General features: G+C 41.1%; 1 protein-coding gene across 1 annotated transcript in view; it reads right to left on the bottom strand.

Annotated features, from left to right (window-relative positions):
- Positions 1–24,284, bottom strand: part of LOC140841312 (uncharacterized) — a 63,947-nt gene extending 39,663 nt beyond the window's left edge. The window contains exons 1-2 of the mRNA XM_073208617.1: positions 23,549–24,284; positions 23,250–23,439 (exon numbers count right to left, since the gene is read on the bottom strand). Coding sequence (XP_073064718.1) covers positions 23,250–23,439; positions 23,549–24,262 — 904 coding nt within the window. The 5' untranslated portion in view covers positions 24,263–24,284. The remainder of the gene's footprint in view (positions 1–23,249; positions 23,440–23,548) is intronic.
- Positions 24,285–24,872: the final 588 nt, after the last annotated feature.

Here is a 24,872-nt window from a genome sequence, read left to right as displayed (position 1 = left end):
TGCGGCTTTGCATTGATTACAGAGAAATCAACAAAGTGACAATCAAGAATAAATATTCGTTGCCACGGATAGTACGATCTTTTTGACCAAATGCAGGGGGCTACAGTGTTTCGAAGATTGATTTGCGATCTGGCTATTATCAGTTGAAAGTTAGGGAGTCTGATATCCCTAAGACGACGTTCCGGACCAGGTACGGTCATTATGAATTTCTTGTGATGTCGTTCGGTCTGACTAATGCTCCTTCTGTAACGCCCCAGATTCGACGACTGTCCTCACTGTACCAAGATGAGTCTTTCCAGCAGTGCTTATGTCCTCACTCACACGCACCCTGGGAAACTTCTCAGGAGGTCACCCATCCCAAAATTGCCCCAAGTCAAGCACGCTTAACTTTAGAGTTCTTATGTGATGAGCTACTGAAAAAAAGATGCATCTTCGTGATATGAGTAGTACCAATCAAATCTTTTAAGCCCTCTTAAACTGTACAGTCCATTACATTGAACAGTCTCGGAATCCCTCCCATTCCGGTGTGGGATCGGTTCATTCATGTTCCCTCCACCTAGAAGCCTGCCAGGTGCCGTTTATTGTCCGTGCAACCTCATCGGTGTGCTTCGAGGACGAACCAAGCGGAAGCTGGTGGGCATTTGAGGCCCGGGGCCGAAGAGGGTGGGCGGTGATCGCCGGTGTCCATGAGGTTGCACGGACAATGAGCGGCTCCTGACAGGCTTCTAGGTGGAGGGAACATGAATGAACCGATCTCACACCGGAATGGGAAGGATTCCGAGACTGTTAGATGTAATGGACTGTACAGTTGAAGAGGGCTTACAAGATTTGATTTGTACTACTCATATCACGAAGGTGCATCTTCTTTTCGGTAGTTCATCACATAAGAACTCCAAAGTTAAGCGTGATTGACTTGGGGAAATTTTGGGATGGGTGACCTCCTGGGAAGTTTCCTAGGGTGCGTGTGAGTGAGGACATAAGCACGCTGGAAAGACTCGTCTTGGTACAATGAGGACAGTCGTTGAATCTGGGGCGTTACACCTTCAGTCTTCATGGATCTTATGAACCGAGTGTTCAAGCCGTATTTGGATAGCTTTGTCATTGTTTTCATCGATGACATATTGATTTATTCCAAGACCAGAGAGTTTCATGCATAGCACCTCAAAGTTGTATAAACGGGCCATGTTGTCTCGAATGATGGTATAGCTGCTGATCCAGTGAAAATCGAGGCGATACAGAAGTGTCCTATCCCTACCACGGTGTGGGGCCCTTAGCTCCTAATCGTTATTACAATACAATTTGATTAGGGTTAAGTAATCACAGCGGAAAACGAGTTTAAATTTTCTTTACAATGAGCCCAAGTCATTTTATTTTAATATTAAAAATAGTATCTCATTTCACGTCATAATCATGCCCACACGTAATCACAACCAATCACATACAAACATCTCATATCCTCGGGACATGCCCCGGTATATAGATACATATACATATATACTGGGAACAAGACATAAACATAAAACCTCAGCTCAAGCTGTGGCTCCCACCAGAAGTACCCTCTCTGGTCTCCTGATATCCTGGAGTACCTGCCATTGTCCACACACAAAGACAACAACAGTCCCCCTTGGGGGTGAGCAAAGCTCCGTATGGAACAACCAATCATATATACCACAGGTATCTAAACAATGATATATGGTATGCAATGCATGTATGTCGTGGAGGTATCAGGTCAAATGCCCATCCACTAAGCACATGTCAGAATCAATCGAATCGCTATCAAATCAAATCAATGCTCGAGCTGGCACACCGCCCGATATGGGAATACACGTATGATAGCGTCGACGAAGCGCCATCAATCCCACATCTCATATTCAATCATATGGGGCCACAATTGTCTATGCTTTACGGGTCATATAATACCGGCATAGCGATTGTGTTCACAAACCCCGGAATCCAATCAAATCATATCAGGGTATCCAAGGATCATAGCTCAACGTGCATGTCATGTATCGATGTATGCATAAAATGATGTGTGTTAACAAAACATTTATTTTATACATCGATACTCAAATCTCAATGTCATGTATGCCACATCAAATCATCAAATAGGCACATAGACACGTATTCCAATCCAATCAATCTAATCATATATCATATAATACAGATACCTGTCGTCTGTTACCCGGTCGCAACATACCTCAATTCTTCGTTTCCAATTGATGTAGCCTGAGGATATTGATATTACACTTTATCTACATCAATAACATACTCATTCCAATCAATAACATACTCCAAAATCATTAATATGAGTTTCAAATATCATTTGAAACTTCAAAAATTCATATTAAATTCAAATCATATCATAATTCAGTTCCGACTTCGAATATAAGTCTCTTGTCGGTTATTCTACTACATATCAGAAATTCAACTTCAAATACATGCTATTCCAGCACTTGGATATTTATAGCTACTGGAACTAGAAGAAAATTACCTCAGTCCGAAGCCCTCAACGCGACGATCACAAATATATAATTTGTTTCGCGTTTAGACAGCGTTTCGAAGTCGAATCGGACGAAGGAATTTTCGATTTTCTTTTCTCTCTCTCGAATTTACCGGATAACAATGGAGAAAGAAAGGAAGAGAAACGTCATTCTTATCATAACCGCACTCGCGCTCGGGCGGTAGAATTCTCGCGCCCGAGCGCGAGACATTCTGTCCCCAAGAAATCTTTATGCCGCGCTCGGGCGGTCAAATATTACCGCTCGGGCGCGGATTGTTCTGCCCAAATACTAAGTTTACATACCTTGGCGCTCGGGCGGTCATTTTCTACCGCCCGGGCACCACATGTTCTGTACAAACATTTGATTTTGTACTATATTGGCGTCCAACTTTTCCAATCGAGCTCTTACAACATCAATTCATATTCATTTTCTCAATTTCGTTATCATAATATACATCCAATGTATAATCACATATCAAATGCATGAATTATCGATAATCATATAAGATTTATGATAATAAGATACACGGTCCTTACATTTCTCCCCCTCTTAAAAGATTTCGTCCTCGAAATCTCAAACATTCTTATATACATAACATTGGCAAACATACATATGTCACCAGTTATAGTACATATCAAAACTATAATCAGAATAGGGATCAGAATACATAGAATACAATGGAATAGATGTCGTAGAATCAAACAAATGCGGATACGAATCTCGCATCTTGCTCTCCAATTCCCACGTCGATTCTTCAACACCATGTCGTGTCCATTGTACTCGTACTAGAGGAATCGATTTGTTTCTCAATATCTTTTCCTTTCGATCCATAATGCGAACAGGTTGTTCAACATAGGAAAGAGAAGGATCAAGTTCAACCTCATCTGGTGCAAGTACATGTGATGGATCAGGTTCATATTTCCTCAACATAAAACATGAAACACATCATGAATAGCAGATAAAGCTGGTGGCAATGCCAATCGATACGCAAGATCACCAACTCGATCCAGAATCTCGTATGGACCAACATATCGAGGAGATAACTTCCCTCGCATGCCGAATCGAACAGTGCCTCTAAAGGGAGATATTTTCAAAAACACTCTATCACCTCACTGGAATTCTAAGGGTCGTCTTCGTTTATTCGCATAACTCGTTTGACGATCCTGAGCAGCTTTCATCCGCTGCCGAATCAACTGAACCTTATCATTCATTTCTTGTATCATTTCAGGTCCAGTCAATTGTCTCTCACCAATCTCATCCCAGAATAACGGTGATCTACATCATCTCCCCATATAAAGCTTCAAACGGTGACATACCAATACTCGTCTGAAAGCTATTATTATACGAAAATTCAACCAATGGTAAGGAATCTTGCCATCCCATTCGGAAATCCATCACAATCGCACGCAAAATATCCTCTAAAGTTTGAATCGTACGCTCAGTCTGGCCATCAGTTTGAGGATGATAAGCAGTACTCATAGCCAAACGCGTACCCATCGCTTCTTGAAAACTACCCCAGAATTTAGAAGCAAACCTGGGATCACGATCAGATACAATTGAGACTGGCACACCATGCAGTCTCACCACATTCTCAATGTATAAACGGGCCATTCTCTTATAAGGATAAGTCCGCTCATACGGAATGAAATGCGCAGATTTCGAAAGCCGATCAATAATCACCCAAATAGCATCACAGCCCTTGGGCGAACGAGGTAAATGAGTCACAAAATCTATAGCAATATGTTCCCAATTCCGTTTCGGGATTTCAAGACTATGGAGCAATCCTCCAGGTTTCATTCTCTCGGCTTTCACTTGCTGACAGACCAAGCATTTAGAAATAAACTCAGCAATGTCCTTTTTCATACATCTCCACCAGAATTGAGGTCTCAATGTCAAATACATCTTTCGACCTTCAGGGTGAATACTGTATTTGCTACAATGTGCTTCTCGAAGAAGGGCAGATCTCAAATCAGAATCATCAGGAACTACCAGCCGACCATTAAGTCGTAAAGAACCATCAGAAGAAATCTGAAATCCAGACTGATGTCCAGCAGATACCAGTTCTTTCGACTTTTGGATCTGAGCATCGCTTCGTTGGGCCTTTCGTATTTTCGATATCAAATTCGGCTCAATTTGCAATGCTGAGACAGTGACAGAATTCCAATTCGAGTGAAAAGTCCAACCAGAAGTACATATATCCTCATGTACCTTGGCGACATTGACAGAAGCTAAAATAGAATCATAAACTTTCCGGCTCAGGGCATCCGCAGTAACATTCACCGATCCAGGGTGATATTGAATCTCACAATCAAAATCCCTCAGGAGATCCATCCACCTGCGTTGCCTCATATTCAAATCAGATTGAGAAAAGAGATATTTCAGACTCTTATGGTCTGAATAGATAACAAACTTTTCTCGGTACAAATAATGGCGCCAAATCTTCAAAGCAAATACAATGGCAGCCAATTCAAGATCATGAACATGATAACGAATTTCATGAGATTTCAATTGACGAGATGCATAAGCAACCACTTTGCCATGTTGCATCAGAACACAGCCCAAACCTTTACCAGACGCATCTGTACACACCACAAATCCTCCGGTACCTGAAGGAATAGTAAGCACATGTGTAGTGGTCAATCTCGTCTTCAATTCAAGAAAACTAGCTTCACATTCATATGACCAAATGAATCGCTGATTCTTCTGTGTCAGTTGAGTAATCGGTTTAGCTATTTTCGAAAATCCTTCAATAAACGACGATAATAACCAGCTAAACCCATGAAGCTACGGATCTCAGGAACATTCGTAGGGTCTTGGCCAATTCAATACAGCTTCGACCTTCGTAGGATCAACAGATATGCCATGTCTCGAAATGACGTGGCCCAGAAATACCACTTTGTCCATCCAGAATTCACATTTGGACAACTTGGCATATAAATGACTAGTACGAAGAGTTTGAAGTATCACTCTCAAATGTTCAGCATGCTCCTTTTTTGATTTCGAATACGCAAGAATATCATCAATGAAAACAATAACGAATCGGTCTAGATAATCTCGAAAGACCCGATTCATTAAGTCCATAAAAATAGCAGGAGCATTCGTAAGACCAAAAGGCATAACCAGGAATTCATAGTGGCCATACCTCGTACGAAAAGCAGTTTTGGGCACATCTTCGTCTCGAACTCGTACTTAATGATACCCAGAACGAAGATCAATCTTCGAGTATACAGAAGTACCTTGAAGCTGATCAAATAAGTCATCAATACGAGGAAGTGGGTACTTGTTTTTCACAGTAGCCCGATTCAGTTGCCTATAGTCGATACACATTCGCATCGTACCATCTTTCTTTCGAACAAATAATACTGGAGCTCCCCAAGGTGATACACTCGGTCGAATATATCCCTTATCGAGAAGATCCTGTAATTGTTCTTTCAATTCTTTCAATTCCAGGGGTGCCATGCGATAAGGAGCTTTAGATATAGGCGCAGTCCCCGGCACAAGATCAATGCTAAACTCAACTTCTCGATGAGGAGGAAAATCAGGAATCTCATCGGGAAATACATCTGGAAACTCTTTCGCAACAGGAATCTCAGACAAGGAAGACTCCTTCTTCGAAATATCAATAGCGTAGATAAGATAACCCTCATCTCCGCTAGTCAACAATCGAGACATTTCCAAGGAAGATACCAATGGAATTTTGGCTTGGGAACCCTTGCCACAAAAATTCCACTTGGGTCCATCAATCGGTCGAAATCGAACCACTCCATGACAACAATCAACAGTAGCTCGATTTGTCATCAAAATATCCATGCCAACAATACAATCAAAGTCGTGCATAGGGAGGACAATCAAATTTAGAAATACCACATTATCCTCATATATCAATACACAATTATGCACAACTTTCTCAGACAAAATAATCTTCCCTGCTGGCGTGGCTATCGACAAAGTATCATCAACGGGGTACACTCGATATCGTGAGATGCAACAAATGCATGAGATATGAATGAATGAGATGCTCCTGTATCAAATAAAACACGTGCAGGATAATCGCAAAGCGTGCAAATACCTGCAATCACACCATCAGGAGCTTCTCTCGCCTGATCCTCAGTCATGGCATACACACTCACTTGAGGAGGAACTTGGGCACTCTGACCACCCGGTCCTCGATATCGTGGGACATTCGACTGCTGAAAGATGGAACAGGAACAGCAGGTCTCGTCATACCAGGGCCAACTCTAAATCCTGGCTGGGGCTAAGCAGAAGTCGTACCCCTGTTAGGACATACTCGAGAGAAATGGCCTTCCTGCCCACACTGATAACAAGTACCAAACATACCTCGACACTGCTCGATAGTATGTTGACCCCCACAATGGCTACAATAGGGAGCAATCACAGGACTCCCTCGCTGTGATCCACTAGAACTCGAAGAAGACGAAGAAGCAGAGCCAATCTTCTTAAACTTCTTACCTCTCGGTCGCAAAGTAGGCTGCTGAGCTGACACCGGTGGTGGAGGAGTATACTGTGAACCTCCCCGCCTAAGTCCAGCCTCGGCTGCCTTGGCTCATTCAACTGCCTCTACGTAGCTGGTAGGCAATCCAGAAACAACATATGTGTACAAAGCAGGATGTAAACCATTTACAAACCTGTTATATTTTGCCCTCGCATTTCCAGCTACGTGAGGTGCATACTTCAGTAAATTAGAGAACTTCGAAGCATACTCTGCAACAGACATCGTTCCCTGCTGCAGATTATTAAATTCATTCTCCTGAGCAGTATAATAAGAAGGAGGGGATTACTGCTCCAGAAACTGGGCCTTGAAGACATCCCATGTGACTTCAGTCCCGGCCTCTTTCAATCCAATCTCAGCGGCTTCCCACCAAGATTTAGCTCGGTCTTTCAGCTGATACAAAGCAAGTTTCAGTCTCCGAGCCTTGGAATACTCAACAATATTAAACAAGTGCTCGATATCCTTTAGCCATGCCTCGGCTCTTTCAGCACTCTTAGTGCCAAAGAACTTCGGTGGTTTCAGATCCTGGAATCGAGCCATCACAACATCCATGGACAACCCTTCAAATTGCCCAACAATCCTCTCAGTACTGCTACTCGCAGTTTCATTTGTGTGATGCATCTACAAATCAAAAGATGAATATCACAATTCCATATCAATTTCATAATCTCATCATCTCATATCATCAATCTCATCAGATACTTACTCAAATCAAATCAAATAGGAGCAAGTAATACAAATAATTCAAACACACACGCACAATTCATTTGTGCCTATTTAAGTGTACACAAGACTCAATAGAGCATTCCCAGCTATGCTCTGATACCACTCTGTGTGGGGCCCTTAGCTCCTAATCGTTATTACAACACAATTTGATTAGGGTTAAGTAATCACAAGCGGAAAACGAGTTTAAATTTTCTTTACAATGAGCCCAAGTCATTTTATTTTAATATTAAAAATAGTATCTCATCTCACGTCATAATCATGCCCACACGTAATCACAACCAATCACATACAAATATCTCATATCCTCGAGACATGCCCCGGTATATAGATACATATACATATATACTGGGAACAAGACATAAACATAAAACATCAGCCCAAGCTGTGGCTCCCACCAGAAGTACCCTCTCTGGTCTCCTGATATCCTGGAGTACCTGCCATTGTCCACACACAGAGACAACAACAGCCCCCCTTGGGGGTGAGCAAAGCTTCGTATGGAACAACCAATCATATATACCACAGGTATCTAAACAATGATATATGGTATGCAATGCATGTATGTCGTGGAGGTATCAGGTCAAATTCCCATCCACTGAGCACATGTCAGAATCAATCGAATCGCTATCAAATCAAATCATTGCTCGAGCTGGAACACCGGCCGATATGGGAATACACGTATGATAGCGTCGACGAAGCGCCATCAATCCCACATCTCATATTCAATCATATGGGGCCACAATTGTCTATGCTTTACGGGTCATATAATACCGGCATAGCGATTGTGTTCACAAACCCCAGAATCCAATCAAATCATATCAGGGTATCCAAGGATCATAGCTCAACGTGCATGTCATGTATCGATGTATGCATAAAATGATGTGTGTTAACAAAACATTTATTTTATACATCGATACTCAAATCTCATTGTCATGTATGCCACATCAAATCATCAAATAGGCACATAGACACGTATCCCAATCCTATCAATCCAATCATATATCATATAATACAGATACATGTCGTATGTTACCCGGTCGCAACATACCTCAATTCTTCGTTTCCAATTGATGTAGCCTGAGGATATTGATATTACACTTTATCTACATCAATAACATACTCATTCAAATCAATAACATACTCCAAAGTCATTAATATGAGTTTCAAATATCATTTGAAACTTCAAAAATTCATATTAAATTCAAATAATATCATAATTCAGTTCTGGCTTCGAATATAAGTCTCTTCTCGGTTATTCTACTACATACCAGAAATTCAACTTCAAATACATGCTATTCCTGCACTTGGATATTTATAGCTACTGGAACTAGAAGAAAATTACCTCAGTCAGAAGCCCTCAACGCGACGATCACAAATATATAATTTGTTTCGCGTTTAGACAGCGTTTCGAAGTCGAATCGGACGAAGGAATTTTCGATTTTCTTTTCTCTCTCTCGAATTTACCGGATAACAATGGAGAAAGAAAGGAAGAGAAACGTCATTCTTATCATAACCGCACGCGCTCGGGCGGTAGAATTCTCGCGCCCGAGCGCGAGACATTCTGTCCCCAAGAAATCTTTATGCCGCGCTCGGGCGGTCAAATATTACCGCTCGGGGCGGATTGTTCTGCCCAAATACTAAGTTTACATACCTTGGCGCTCGGGCGGTCATTTTCTACCGCCCGGGCACCACACGTTCTGTACAAACATTTGATTTTGTACTATATTGGCGTCCGACTTTTCCAATCGAGCTCTTACAACATCAATTCATATTCATTTTCTCAATTTCGTTATCATAATATACATCCAATGTATAATCACATATCAAATGCATGAATTATCGATAATCATATAAGATTTATGATAATAAGATACACGGTCCTTACACACGGTATCAGAGGTACGCAGTTTTCTTGGTTTGGCGGGTTATTATCGACGTTTTATTTCAGATTTTTCCAAGATTGCCCAGCCGTTAACCAATCTGACAAGGAAGACTGTGAAGTTTGAGTGGTCCAATGAATGCCAAAGTGGATTCCAAGAGTTGAAAGATAAGTTGACGACAGCTCCAGTACTTGCATTGCCCAGTGGTTCAGAGGACTTTGTTGTTTATACCGATGCGTCGAAAAAGGGCCTCGGTGCAGTGCTGATGCAACGTGGAAAGGTTATAGCCTATGCTTCTCGTCAATTGAAAGATTACGAGAAAAATTATCCTACGCATGATCTGGAATTGGCAGCTGTGGTATTCGCCCTGAAATTCTGGAGACATTATTTATATGGCGAAAAGTGTGAAATTTTCACGGACCACAAGAGTTTAAGTTACTTGTTTTCTCAGAAAGAACTCAATATGCGACAGAGAAGGTGGTTAGAGCTTGTTAAAGATTATAATGTGACTATTAGTTACCACCCTGGGAAGGCGAATGTTGTAGCGGATGCATTGAGTCGTAAGTCAAGTTCTTCTTTGAGTTCTATGATCCAGAAACTATTGTTGTTAGATTTGCAACGAGAGGAGATAGCTTTGGTGGTTCCGGGAACCATTGCTCGTTTTTCAGCGTTGTCATTCGGGCTACATTGACGGACAGAATCCGTAGAGAGCAGGTCAATGATGTACAGTTGACAGAGATGAGAGCCAGAGCAGAAGAGAGAGGTAATTCAGAGTTTGGGATGATTAGAGATGGTTTGATGACATTCAGAGGCCGTATATGCATTCCTACTGGTGATGATATTCGACGAGACGTCTTGACAGAGGCACATACCGCGCCATACTCGATACATCCAGGTAGTACCAAGATGTATCAAGATCTTCGTAGACTCTATTGGTGGTCAGGTATGAATAAGGATATTGCCATGTTTATTTCATAGTGCCTAACTTATCAGCAGGTGAAAATCGAACACCAGAAACCTGCTGGGACATTGCAGTCATTGCCGATTATTCAATGGAAATGGGAGCACATTACAATGGATTTCATGGTTGGTCTTCCTAGAACGCAGAAAGGTTATAACTCTATTTGGGTTATAGTTGATCGGTTGACCAAGTCAGCTCATTTTCTTCCAGTCAAGACGACGTATTCCATGAACCAATATGCCGAAGAGTACATAGCAGAGATTGTCATACTTCATTGTGTCCCTGTGTCGATTGTGTCTGATCGTGACGCTAGATTTACTTCAGAGTTTTGGAAGAGTTTGCACAGAGCCTTGGGTACACGGTTAGCATTAAGTACAGCATAGCATCCCCAGAGCGACGGTCAATCAGAGAGAGTTATTCAAATTTTGGAGGATATGCTCAGAGCTTGTACTATCGATTATCCTGGTAGCTGGGATTCCAAATTGCCTCTTGTTGAGTTCACGTACAATAACAGTTACCAAGCGACGATTGGCATGGCACCGTATGAAGCACTTTATGGCAGGAAATGTAGATCTCCCTTGTATTGGGATGAGATTGGTGAGAGGAAGATGTTGGGTCCAGAGTTGGTCCAACAGACTGCTGATGTTGTTGCTGTTATCCAAGAAAAGATGATGACAGCACAGTTAAGACAGAAGAGTTATGCTGATGTACGACGTAGGCCGTTTCAGTTTGAGGTTGGCGACCACGTGTTCTTGAAGATTGTACCTCTTAAAGATGTGATGCGGTTTGGCAAAAAGGTAAAGTTGAGTCCGAGATTTATTGGCCCATTTGAGATTTTGGACAGAGTCGGTGATCGAGCTTACAGGTTAGCCCTACCGCCAGATCTTGACAGAGTTCATAATGTTTTTCATGTCTCCATACTCAGGAAGTATATTGCGAATCCTTCCCATGTTCTTCGTCATGAACCATTGGATTTTACGCCAAATTTAACGTACCAAGAGATTCCAGTCCAGATTCTGAATCACAAAGTTAAAGTGTTGAGAAATAAAGAGTCGGCATTGTTAAAGTCCTTTGGAGGAATCAATTGATTGAAGAAGCCACGTGGGAACTAGAGGATGAGATGAAAGAAAAGTATCCCGAGCTTTTTGCATAGTGATGTCAATTTCGGGGACGAAATTCCTTTAAGGAGGGGAGATTGTAATATCCAATCTTGGTGAACGGTACGGTTTAAGGTTTCATATGTACTTATCCTATAGGTCATGGGATCGAGGCCTATGGAAAGCTCGTGAGGGAAAAGGCCCCTTGGAGGGAGCCCAAGATCGGGATAGCCTTGGGTCGATCGGGGCAGTGGGCCGTATGGACAGTCCACTGGGCCTGTAATGGGTCGTTACAATTTTCGCTCACGTCTCTGTTTTCATTTTGGGCACCCCATTCCACGAGACAGGGCTTAGGTTGGACGGTTTGGACGTCCAGTGTAGTAGCTAGAGCAGTTGGGTTTTCAGTAGTGATCCAGTAGAGGTTTTCTTTGGTTTCTTGTATTTTCGTGCAGGATTATGCTATCAATATGGTTGTATTAACGTTTAAGACTGAGATTTCGTTTGAGTTGTAAAATGATTAATTATTTAGTTTACGCTGTTTAATCGTTGTTAATCAATTTTAATTTGTGTATGCTTATTAGTCTGTTTTAGTAGTAGTTCAGATAAAGATGCTACAGCTTTATTGTAACGTCCTGAAAATTTGAAGGTCCACGTGAACCACATGCATGCAAGTTATCAAATTTCTCATGTATTTTGAATAAATTGTTTAAATTGCATGAATTGATTATGGTAGGCATGTTTACATGTTTAAAATGTAGTTTTATTTTAGAATGCATAAAGCTGTGTTTTAAAGATATTCGAGACGCGATCGAGGAACAGAGATTGATGGCTGAATAAGGGAAAATATTTTTATTAAATGATTACTTTTAATTATTTAAAATATGGTATATGGTATTTTTAAAAAGAAAGTGTTTTGAAGTGTTTTTATACACCGAGTCGTATTTCTAAACGGTATTCCATTTTCGACAAAAATATGAAATTTTCGAGAATTCGGCTAATAATTTCACAAACTTTCCTAAATAAAATATTTTAAATAATGATTAATGGGCTTAATATACTAGGTTAATGGGCTCAAGGTTGCACCATGTGTTTTAATTAAAATAAAAAGCTAACAAACCCTCCCCCATGCCTCACAATACACGCCCCCTCCCCCCTTGAATTTAATAAGAATCTCCCCTCCCCCAAGACACACACACACACACGAGTTATTGGAAGGGAACTCCAGCAATTTTGAAGGAAAATTTCAGCAAGGGCCCATCTCCGCCGACGTTTATCGCATCGCCAATTTGTTTTCGAGCGTAATATACGCAAAGGCACACCTTAACTTTCTTCCAAACATCTTTCACACCATATTATTTATATTTGATTAACCTTACATGAAAATATGATGCACAAGTTTTATTTTCATTTTATGGGCATACAACTCATGTTTTTGTAATTCAAAATTCTTCCTAATGATGTATAAAGGGACTGTCATGGTAGAAACACAAAAAAGGATGATTTCCAGAGGGTTTAGGAGGCTTATGTGAGGCTGCATAAGGGCTGGACATGAGGGGCTAAAGGGTGCACGAAAATAAGAGTCCTAGTGGCTAAGGGTCTTCGGCTAGAAGTCCTTGTGGGTTACGGTTTCTAGCTGTTGTAGAACACCACTAGGAGAGCCAAGAGGGCTACTAGGGGAAACGGGTGCATGCGTTTGGACGGGATTGAGGGGCTGAGTGTTTAGGCTTCTCAAGCTTGGTCCAGTAGGGTCCATAGAATCCATTGGGGTCCTAGGGTGGTCGACCATGGGCAGGTCGGGTTGCTTGAGGGATAGGGTCGAAACTTGCATGGTTAGGAGGGCTAGGGTTTTCAAAAATAGGACAAAGGTTCAGTAGATGTTCTAGGCTTGTTCATGGGACTTGATTGGCTTGATTTGGTTTGAATATGGTTTATTTAGGTGTTATTAAGCTTTGGTCCAAGTTTGGTTAAGTTTCGAGTAAATAAGAGTCAAAACCGGGATATACGTCTAAGTTTAAAAACGAATCGAGAAAATTATCGAAAACCTAAATTTTAAGCCTAAGGAATATTTAAGGTAGTGTTTTAAGATAAGAAGATAAGTTTGGATTGATTTAGGACGTCGTTTCAAGGTCTAGGGATAGTTTTGGAAAATTATGCGTCTAGTGGTAAAACGGTTATTTTACACCCTAAAATTGTTAGACGTCCTGGCAGTGCCCTGAATGCTGTAAATAATGTTAATATGTTTATTTTAAATGTTTATGAAATTATATGATAAACGTCAACGTTAAAAGACATGTTGCGTGCTTGGTTCAAAAGAAAAATGATTTATATATGCATGAATTTTTATCAATGATGAAAATATGAAAAGTTGAAGGAGATGAAGTCATTGTGACTAATACGATGTGATTGGAGATATCATGAGGGAAAAGGTCTCGGAGGGAGCCTGGTTACGGGAGAAGGCCCCAGAGGGAGCCCGACGATCGTATTTCCATCGACATGATGATGATATGATAAGACAAAGCTCAGTTGATGGGTGAGAGTGTCGCTGACGTCCCCACCGCCCAGTACTGTGGTTACACGTAGATGGAGCCATCGACCTTCATCTGATACGAACGTCACAATAACGATCCGAATTCAATAAAAGGAAAATGCATATGTATATATGATGAAAAGGAAAATGTATATGATGAAGGAAAATTGTTTAAGTTTATGCATGTTCATGAAAAGCTATTTTAAGTAAAAGTATTTGCACTGTTGCATGTGGATGTATATGTGTATTACTTGTTATCATAGTTAAGGTTTGCTGAATCAATAGACTCATTAGGTGTGATTGATGCAGGTGAGCATGATGTTGATGTTAATGAGGAACTTGATCTTGTTGGACTGAAGGTGCACACAACCCGAGGACCGGTGCTAGTTTTTCTGCACTTACGTTTATGACTTATGCTAATGATTTAAGTTACTTTTAAGATTTTATGATTCGTGATGCTTTTAAGAGGTTTTTAGAGGATGTTAAAGTTAAGTTTATTTTTAAAAATGTTAAATTTAGTTTTTGTTGACGATTTACGATTTTATGTTTTAAAATCACTTCCTTTTGGATTTTCAAATAATAGTTGGTTTTTTAAATGGTGTAAAAAATATGTATATATGTATAGATATGTTACGGCCGATTAGTATAGGAAAGAAAAAAAAATTCTAGTATAATTTAAAAGCAAAACGAGTAGTGGATGTAATAGCCGAGCCCGGTGTACGGTACGGTTTAAGTTTTCGTATGTTATGGATTTATTGATTAAGTTTAAGTTTAGTTGTGATGTTAAGAGTTGTGATTATGGGCCATAGTATTGTTGGTTATTATTGTCTTGAGGTGTGGTTGATATTGTTAGTTGATGGTAGTTGTGTCGTTTCAGTGCTTTGGTTCGATTTTAGTTAATTTAGATTTTGTCTTGGCCGTGACCAGACCGCACCCGCGGTGATTGCAGGACCGCACCCGCGGTCGTCGATTTCAGAAAATTGGTGGAGTGCCGTGAGCTTACCGCACCCACGGTACAAGGAGTAGCGCACCCGCGGTCGCGCATTTCGGGTTACTGTTCGAGATTTTAAGTGGGTAGTTGGCTTCACTTTACTCATTTCCTTCTTCTTCTTTTCGATATTTCTCTCTAGAGGCTAGGGTTTTCTCATTTTCTTTCACTTCCTATCTTCGATTCAAGCTTCTAGTTGGTGATTTGTGTTGAGATCGAAGTTCTTCTTGGTGCTAGGAAGCTAAGGTAAGCTTTTGGTGTTGTTATTTCTTGGTTTTGGAGGAGAGATGATATGGGTTTGTTGTATTTGTTGGATTTATGGATTAATTTGCATGGGTTCTTGATTATTGAGTTGATGATGGTGTTATTTATGGATTATTGTTGTAGGATTTCAACCAAGGAGTTAGATTCAAGGTGTTCTAGTGGGTTGTAAGTGGAATTTCATCCCTTGTGCTCACATGATATTATATGTATTGTGTTTCAAAGGTTTTAATGCGTTATTCCCTTCATTTGATTCATTATTATGTATTGATACCTTTGTGGTATGTTGTGGAGGCAATTGATGTCTCAATATTGAAAAGGGAATACAAAAGAGTAAGTGATTGCAAAGTGTTGGTTTAAATGCCATAGAGAGAGTTTCAAATGTTTTATTGGATTGATAGATACATAGTCAGAGATTGCATGCAATTAGTTGATCAACGACCATAGGCTTATATCACTCAGAGTGTCGATTTATATCGATGGGATACGAGCACCACAGACAGAGTTACTATTGATATCAATCCAACCAGAGTAAAGAGAAATACCATCCTATTGCTATGCTATTGCTATGATATTTATTTCAGAGTTGATTGTATTTATGTTTTTAAAGCTATGATTTCCAGAGTATGATATGTTCATTGCTATGTAAGAGTTCCACTTGCTGAGTTTTATACTCATTTCAGTTATTTCATGTTATGCAGCTAAGAGCGACGGACCAGGACAGTGATTGTGGACCGGGGTCATATGCATATAGAGTTGGAAGGAAGGAAGAAGATGTTATTTTGTCGACATTTTGGGACATGATCATAGGAATGATATGTTATTTTTGTTGTTATATTATTTGAATGATCATGTATTTATTTTGGTTGCAAATATTTTGTAAATGATCTTATGTTATGAAATTGTAATCCTTCCATCCTTCAATTGAAAATTTTAAATTCCGCTGTATTTTAATTAAATTGGGTCGAGGTGTTACATTTAGTGGTATCAGAGCACCGTTCTTCGGACCAATGCATATGACTTCGTCTACTTTCAACTGTCCGGGTATGTTTTCTTTGCATCTATCCATTGTTATCTATTGATATGTCTTTTTGTGAGCACATTGTAGAGTATGCCTCCTAAGCGTAAGGCGTCAGAGGGTGAGGATAGTTCTTCCTCGAGGGTTGTCGACGAGTTCGGCAAGTTGCTTAAGGAGCAGGCCAAAGTCCATAGCGAGCAGATTCAGCAGCTGCTTCGATTGCAAGGAACAGGACAGGGTAGAGGTCAAGTGAGAGGCCAAGCAGCTCAGGCAGTTGGCATTGATGCCGTCTTTTCTGCTTTTAAGAGAATGGTTCCACCGGAATTCGCAGGTAGCACTGATCCGTTAGTGGCTGTCGAGTGGGTCAAAGCGCTTGAAGCAATCTTAGACCATCTCCAGTATGAAGATAAAGACAGGATCAGCTGTGCAGTATTCATGTTGGTAAAGGCTGCACGTATCTGGTGGAATGCCACTAAGGTTGGTGTCGATGTTTCAGCTTTGAAGTGGCAAGAGTTCACAGACCTGTTCTATGAGAAGTACTTTCCCGACGCACTTCGAGCTAGGAAGGTGACTGAGTTCTTGGAGTTTCGACAGGGAGGCATGAACGTTGATGAGTACATTCTCAAGTTTGAGGAGGGTTGTCTATTTGCTCCGTATATTGCTTCAAACGACAAGGACAAAGGCGCTCATTTAATTTGAGGCCTTCGTGCAGAGATCAGGAGAGATATCAAGATGTCCAAAGCTGTGACTTTTAAAGAGATCGTGTCGAAGACATTGTTGGCCGAGCAAGACGAGAAGGATATCGCCAGGGAGAGGCAAGAGAGGCATCAAGCTAGTGTTCAGAGAGGCCAGGGCTCGAATCAGAGAGGCAAAGATCGTTTCAAAGGAAAGGGCAAGGTGGAATCGAGACCTAGACCACCGTCAGTTCCAGTTGATCCCGAGAAGCCGCTGTGTCCTAAATGCAGTAGACATCATCGAGGAGAGTGCAGATTTGGCACTCATACTTGTTATCGTTGTGGCACCCTACTGGCACGGCTGGCCACATTGCTAAAGATTGTCCAAGGGGAGCGAGCAAGGATAAAGTGCAGGGTCGTATCTTTTCGATGACCAAGGAAGGTATAAACCATGATTCTTCTGTGATCTCTAGCACTATTTTAATTTCAGGCAGAGTAGCTACGACATTGATTGATACAGGTGCTACTCATTCTTTTATGTCTGAATTGTTTTTGAGATCGTTGGGTATAGTTCCTTCTGTTCTTCCCCTCCAGTTCAATGTTCTTTTGCATTCGGCGGATGTGTTGTGCCCGACGTCGATTGTGTATGCGTGCTCTGTTCGTATTGATGAGCGAGTGGTCCTTGCTGATTTGATTGTTATCCCTATGGTTGCATTTGATGTTATTATTGGCATGGATTGGCTTTCGACTTATCGTGCAGTGATTTATTGCGTTGCTAAGACGGTGTCATTTGCAGATGATGGCAATAAGGGAGGTACGCTCGCCAGTGCAGGTACTTCGCTGGTCCTTCCTTTTATATCTTGTCTTGAGGCTGAGAAGTTGATGTGTAGAGGTTGTGATGTATTTCTGGCTTCTATTGTGGATGTGGATAGAATGATTAAGTTGAATATTGATGATATTGATGTTGTGAGGGAGTTTGCTGATGTGTTTGAGGATGATGTGCCGGGTTTGCCGTCGGACAGGGATGTTGAGTTTGTGATTGATCTAGCTCCAGGTACGGTTCCTATTTCTAAGGCTCCGTATAGGATGGCTCCTACCGAGATGAAGGAGTTGAAGACGCAGTTGTAGGATCTTTTGGACAAGGGTTTTATTCGACCGAGTTCTTCGCCTTGGGGAGCTCCGGTTCTGTTTGTCAAGAAGAAAGATGGGTCCTTGTGGCTGTGTATCGACTATAGGGAGCTCAACAAAGTAACCATCAAGAACAAGTATCCGTTGCCACGGATAGACGATCTATTTGACCAACTTCAGGGTGTCCACTGTATTTTCGAAGATTGATCTTCGGTCTGGCTACTATCAGTTGAAGGTTAGGGAGTCTGATATCCCTAAGACAGCATTCCGGACCAGGTATGGTCACTATGAGTTTCTTGTGATGTCTTTTGGTCTGACCAATGCTCCTTCGATCTTCATGGATCTGATGAACCGTGTGTTCAAGCCGTATTTGGATAGCTTCGCCATTGTTTTCATCGACGACATATTGATTTATTCCAAGACTAGAGAGCTTCATGCAGAGCATCTTAGAGTGGTTCTTCAGTTGTTGAGAGAGAGGAGACTGTTTGCTAAGCTGAAGAAGTGTGAGTTCTGGTTGGAGCAGATTTCTTTTCTAGGCCATGTTGTTTCGAAGGATGGCATAGCTGTTGATCCAGTGAAGATAGAGGCGATTCAGAAGTGGCCTATTCCTACCACTGTATCTGAGGTACGCAGTTTCCTTGGGTTGGCTGGGTTATTATCGTCGTTTTATTTTAGATTTCTCCAATATTGCCCTGCCGTTAACCAATTTGACAAGGAAGACTGTGAAGTTCGAGTGGTCCAATGATTGCCAGAGTGGATTTCATGAGTCGAAGGATAAGTTGACGACAGCTCCTGTTCTTGCATTGCCCAGTGGTTCAGAGGATTTTGTTGTTTATACCGATGCCTCGAAGAAGGGTCTTGGTGCAGTGTTGATGCAGCGAGGTAAGGTCATAGCCTATGCTTCTCGCCAGTTGAAAGACTATGAGAAGAATTATCCAACGCACGATTTGGAGCTGGCAGCTGTGGTTTTCGCCCTGAAGATATGGAGACACTACTTATATGGCGAAAAGTGTGAGATTTTCACGGACCACAAGAGTTTGAAGTATCTGTTTTCCCAGAAAGAGCTTACTATGCGTCAGAGGAGGTGGTTAGAGCTTGTCAAAGACTATGATGTGACTATCAGTTACCACCCAGGGAAGGCGAATGTTGTAGCAGATGCTTTGAGCCGTAAGTCGAGTTCTTCCTTAAGTTCGATGATTCAGAAGCCGTTGTTTTTGGACTTGCAGCGAGAGGAGATTTCTTTGGTAGTCCTTGGAACCATTGCTCGCTTTTCAGCGTTGGTCATTCGGGCAACTTTGACGAACATGATCCGTAGAGAGCAGACTGTTGATGTTCAGTTGACAGAGTTGAGAGCTAGAGCAGAGGAGAGAGGTAACTCAGAGTTTGGAGTGAATGGAGACGGTTTGGTGACTTTCAGAGGCCGTATTTGTGTTCCCGCTGGTGATGATATTCGGCGAGACGTCTTGACAGAGGCTCATACCGCGCCATATTCGATACATCCAGGCAGCACTAAGATGTATCAGGATTTTCGTAGACTCTACTGGTGGCCAGGTATGAAGAAAGACATTGCCGTATTTATTTCTCAGTGCCTAACTTGTCAGCAGGTGAAGATCGAGCACCAGAGACCTGCTGGGACATTGCTATCTTTGCAGATTCCTCAGTGGAAGTGGGAGCATATTACGATGGACTTCGTGACTGGTCTTCCCAAGACGCAGAAAGGTTTCAACTCTATTTGGGTTATTGTTGATCGATTGACCAAGTCAGCGCATTTTCTCCCAGTCAAGACGACGTATTCTATGAACCAGTATGCCGAGGATTACGTAGCGGAGATTGTTAGACTTCACGGTGTCCCTGTGTCGATTGTGTCTGATCGTGACCCTAGATTTACCTCAGAGTTTTGTAAGAGTTTGCACAGAGCTATGGGTTCACGGTTAGCTTTCAGTACAGCATATCACCCTCAGAGCGATGGTCAATCAGAGAGAGTCATTCAGATTCTAGAGGATATGCTCAGAGCTTGCACTATTGATTATTCTTGTAGCTGGGATTCTAAATTGCCTCTTGTTGAGTTCACGTACAACAATAGCTACCAAGCGACGATTGGGATGGCACCGTACGAAACACTTTATGGCAGGAAGTGTAGATCTCCCTTGTATTGGGATGAGGTTGGCGAGAGGAAGATGTTGGGTCCAGAGTTGGTCCAACAGACTGCGGATGTTGTTGCTGTTATTAGAGAGAGGATGAAGACAGCGCAGTCGAACAGAAGAGCTATGCGGATGTACGTCGTAGACCTTTGCAGTTTGAGGTTGGCGATAACGTGTTTCTGAAGATAGCACCTCTCAAGGGTGTGATGCGGTTTAGTCAAGAAGGGCAAGTTGAGTCCGAGATTTATTGGCCCCTTTGAGATCTTGGACAGAGTTGGTGATAGAGCCTATAGGTTAGCCCTACCGCCAGATCTTGATAGAGTCCACAATGTTTTTCACGTATCATGCTCAGGAAGTATATTGCGAATCCTTCCCATGTTCTTCGCCACGAGCCATTGGACTTGACGCCGAATTTGACGTACCAAGAGATTCCAGTTCAGATTCTGGACCGCAAAGTTAAAGTTTTGAGGAACAAAGAGATCGGCATCGTTAAAGTTCTTTGGAGGAATCATTTGATCGAAGAGGCCACGTGGGAACCGGAGGATGAGATGAGAGAGAAGTATCCTGAGTTGTTCGTGCAGTGACGTCAATTTTGAGGGCGAAATTCTTCTAAGGAGGGGAGATTGTAATAGCCGAGCCTGGTGTATGGTACGGTTTAAGTTTTCGTATGTTATGGATTTATTGATTAAGTTTAAGTTTAGTTGTGATGTTAAGAGTTGTGATTATGGGCCATAATATTGTTGGTTATTATTGTCTTGAGGTGTGGTTGATATTGTTAGTTGATGGTAGTTGCGTCGTTTCAGCGCTTTGGTTCGATTTTAGTTGCCTTAGATTTTGTCTTGGCCGTGACCAGACCGCACCCGCGGTGATTGCAGGACCGCACCCGCGGTCTTCGATTTCAGAAAATTGGTGGAGTGCCGTGAGCTTACCGCACCCGCGGTACAAAGAGTAGCGCACCCGCGGTCGTGCATTTCGGGTTACTGTTCGAGATTTTAAGTGGGTAGTTGGCTTCACTTTACTCATTTCCTTCTTCTTCTTTTCGATATTTCTCTCTAGAGGCTAGGGTTTTCTCATTTTCTTTCACTTCCTATCTTCGATTCAAGCTTCTAGTTGGTGATTTGAGTTGAGATCGAAGTTCTTCTTGGTGCTAGGAAGCTAAGGTAAGCTTTTGGTGTTGTTATTTCTTGGTTTTGGAGGAGAGATGATATGGGTTTGTTGTATTTGTTGGATTTATGGATTAATTTGCATGGGTTCTTGATTATTGAGTTGATGATGGTGTTATTTATGGATTATTGTTGTAGGATTTCAACCAAGGAGTTAGATTCAAGGTGTTCTAGTGGGTTGTAAGTGGAATTTCATCCCTTGTGCTCACATGATATTATATGTATTGTGTTTCAAAGGTTTTAATGCGTTATTCCCTTCATTTGATTCATTATTATGTATTGATACCTTTGTGGTATATTGTGGAGGCAATTGATGTCTCAATATTGAAAAGGGAATACAAAAGAGTAAGTGATTGCAAAGTGTTTGTTTAAATGCCATAGAGAGAGTTTCAAATGTTTTATTGGATTGATAGATACATAGTCAGAGATTGCATGCAATTAGTTGATCAACGACCATAGGCTTATATCCCTCAGAGTGTCGATTTATATCGATGGGATACGAGCACCACAGACAGAGTTACTATTGATATCAATCCAACCAGAGTAAAGAGAAATACCATCCTAATTGCTATGCTATTGCTATGATATTTATTTCAGAGTTGATGGTATTTATGTTTTTAAAGCTATGATTTCCAGAGTATGATATGTTCATTGCTATGTAAGAGTTCCACTTGCTGAGTTTTATACTCATTTCAGTTATTTCATGTGATGCAGCTAAGAGCGACGGACCAGGACAGTGATTGTGGACCGGGGTCATATGCATATAGAGTTGGAAGGAAGGAAGAAGATGTTATTTTATCTATATTTTGGGACATGATCATAGGAATGATATGTTATTTTTGTTGTTATATTATTTGAATGATCATGTATTTATTTTGGTTGCAAATATTTTGTAAATGATTTTATGTTATGAAATTGTAATCCTTCCATTCTTCAATTGAAAATTTTAAATTCCGCTGTATTTTAATTAAATTGGGTCGAGGTGTCACAGTGGACGTTTCATTTATATCCTTAGATTTGATGGCCGTTAAAACAATATTAATTTTGGTGGGCTTAACGCAAATTACAAGCTAGAAATGACCATGCGCCACCAACTACTACGTCAATTCAATCTGATTCCATAATATACATCAACAATAAAAAAAATTGTCGGAATAAATGACCATAGCTGCTCTACAAAATAATCCACTCAAGTTTATGAAATGAAGATTTCATACCTACCACACTCATATGTTGTTATATGCCCCAAGGTGACTATTGCCCATTCTTTATGCCAGACCAAATAGTATTTTCATCACGTTGGAAAACCTCCAGCTTTAACAATTCTCAAACAAAACTAATTTCAAGCAGGACGTGAAGCATGTATATTCAGATTTTCTTACAACCTACGAGCATTTTGGACTTTTGTATAATACAAAATAGAATAAAAATTAAAGACAACAGAATAGTCAACATCATTCACCCATTAAAGCTAAAAAATGATTTTGAGCTTTAAGCAATTATATGGCTAACTATCAAATTATATCCTAACCAAGATATCATTGACAAAATCACAAAAAAGAGCCATAAAAGTAATCATCAACACCTTAAAAGTCATACTAAAAACAGAAGTTACTATTATATTGTGAAAAAAGTAGAAGTGCCACATTGCATAAAACTGGGCTTGCTGGTACTCACCATGCAAACCTCGAGGAGAAAGGTCCTGCAGCATTGCGCCACACTCCGTAACAAACCCAACAGCCACTTCGACGCTATCATCGGTAGGTTTTTCTAACAATAATGTCAGCAGCTCAAGAGCAATAAGCTCATGAACAACTTGCTGGTTCACCAGGTGTGCAATAAATTTCACTGCAGCAAGAAGTTGAGGCTGCCAAAAAGTTTCACCATCGTCAGAGCTAAAACTAAAGAATCACATATTGTTTAAATGACGAAACTTGAACCAATGGAAGACAAATAAAATAAATTGAAGCATGAACCTTATCGTTTCGTTTAAATGCCCTCTGGAGCTGCAAAATGATCCTCCTCAACAAAAGATCACCAACTTCAGGGAACTTGGTATTAACCACAGCAACCAATCCTGCAAACACGTCAGTGAAGCCTGGAGAAGCCATTTGAGATTTCATACATGAACGACAAAATAAACCCCTCCCTCTAATCAGATTCTCAGCAAACAACTCGGGAATAATATTCTTAAGATTAGTAGCATTCACTTTATTAACCAATCCATTAATACTCTTCCTCAATGCATCCCACATCATTCTCTGATATTCAATGCTGCTTTTATCTTGGATATCCTTCATCATTCTGGACAATTTAAATGGTGGTATATAAACCCATCCACTCCTCCCCAAATTAGCAGCCATGTCTATGCCAACGTTCTGCTTAGGTTTTTCCATTTTATCAGCCTCAATTGGCCTCAAATCTTCCTCTTTTTTATTCACACTCCTACTCTCTTCTTTTCCTCCATCCTTATCCTTCTCTTTTCTCCCCCTGTCAATATTAACATCATCATCTTGCAGCCTCTCTCTTTCTCCCCTTTGGTCCCTTCTCCCCTTTCTCTTGTGATCCTCTTTGCTACCAAACTCCGGATGACCATCCTCTCCACCTCTATACCGCCTTTTCTCATCATCATCCTCACGTGCACCTTCATTTCTCCGCCTCTTATACCTTCTATCACTCTCTGAATCCATCTCCCTCTCCCTTCCTTTGTGGCCATTTGTGGGGACTCGGGCTCTAACTCAATTATTTTTGGGATTTATTGGATCTTTGCTCGAAAATGTGGGTCAAAATTTTGCTTTTAACATTAACTCAAATGTGTAATCAAAACATGACATATTTTTATAATAATAAAACAACATCAGGTACATACAAGTCTGTTTCGTACAATCATACACTAGTGTTTAAAGTTTTCAGTACACGTCTAGTACAACAACTAGTAAGCTGCACGCCCGAGATCTCCACGCTATCAACAAGCTCTCATCTTCCTCGTGACCCAGATCCTGCCCCACCTGTTGCCATGCACACATACAGACACGACAACAGCCGGATAACTCCGGTGAGAACATATCCCAGTATAAAACATGGATGCATGCAATGTAATAATCATGTACAAAAGCATAGCATATATCAAGTAACATGAATGCAAATCTAAACATGTAGAAGAATACAAATCTGTATTCAACATTTAAATCTTGACTCGACTCATTTCTAATCTAGGGATCCCGGTGTGAATAAAACGGTCTGTCACCTACCCAACCACTCGGGGTGACGGTACGTCTTATTCCTAGACTTCGGTCAACT

This window comes from Primulina eburnea, chromosome 9 (assembly GCF_022965805.1).
Source record: "Primulina eburnea isolate SZY01 chromosome 9, ASM2296580v1, whole genome shotgun sequence".
NCBI classification, from domain to species: Eukaryota; Viridiplantae; Streptophyta; class Magnoliopsida; order Lamiales; family Gesneriaceae; genus Primulina; species Primulina eburnea.
The sequence above is the reverse complement of the archived record's forward strand: the minus strand, read 5'-3'. Positions and strand labels throughout refer to the sequence as shown.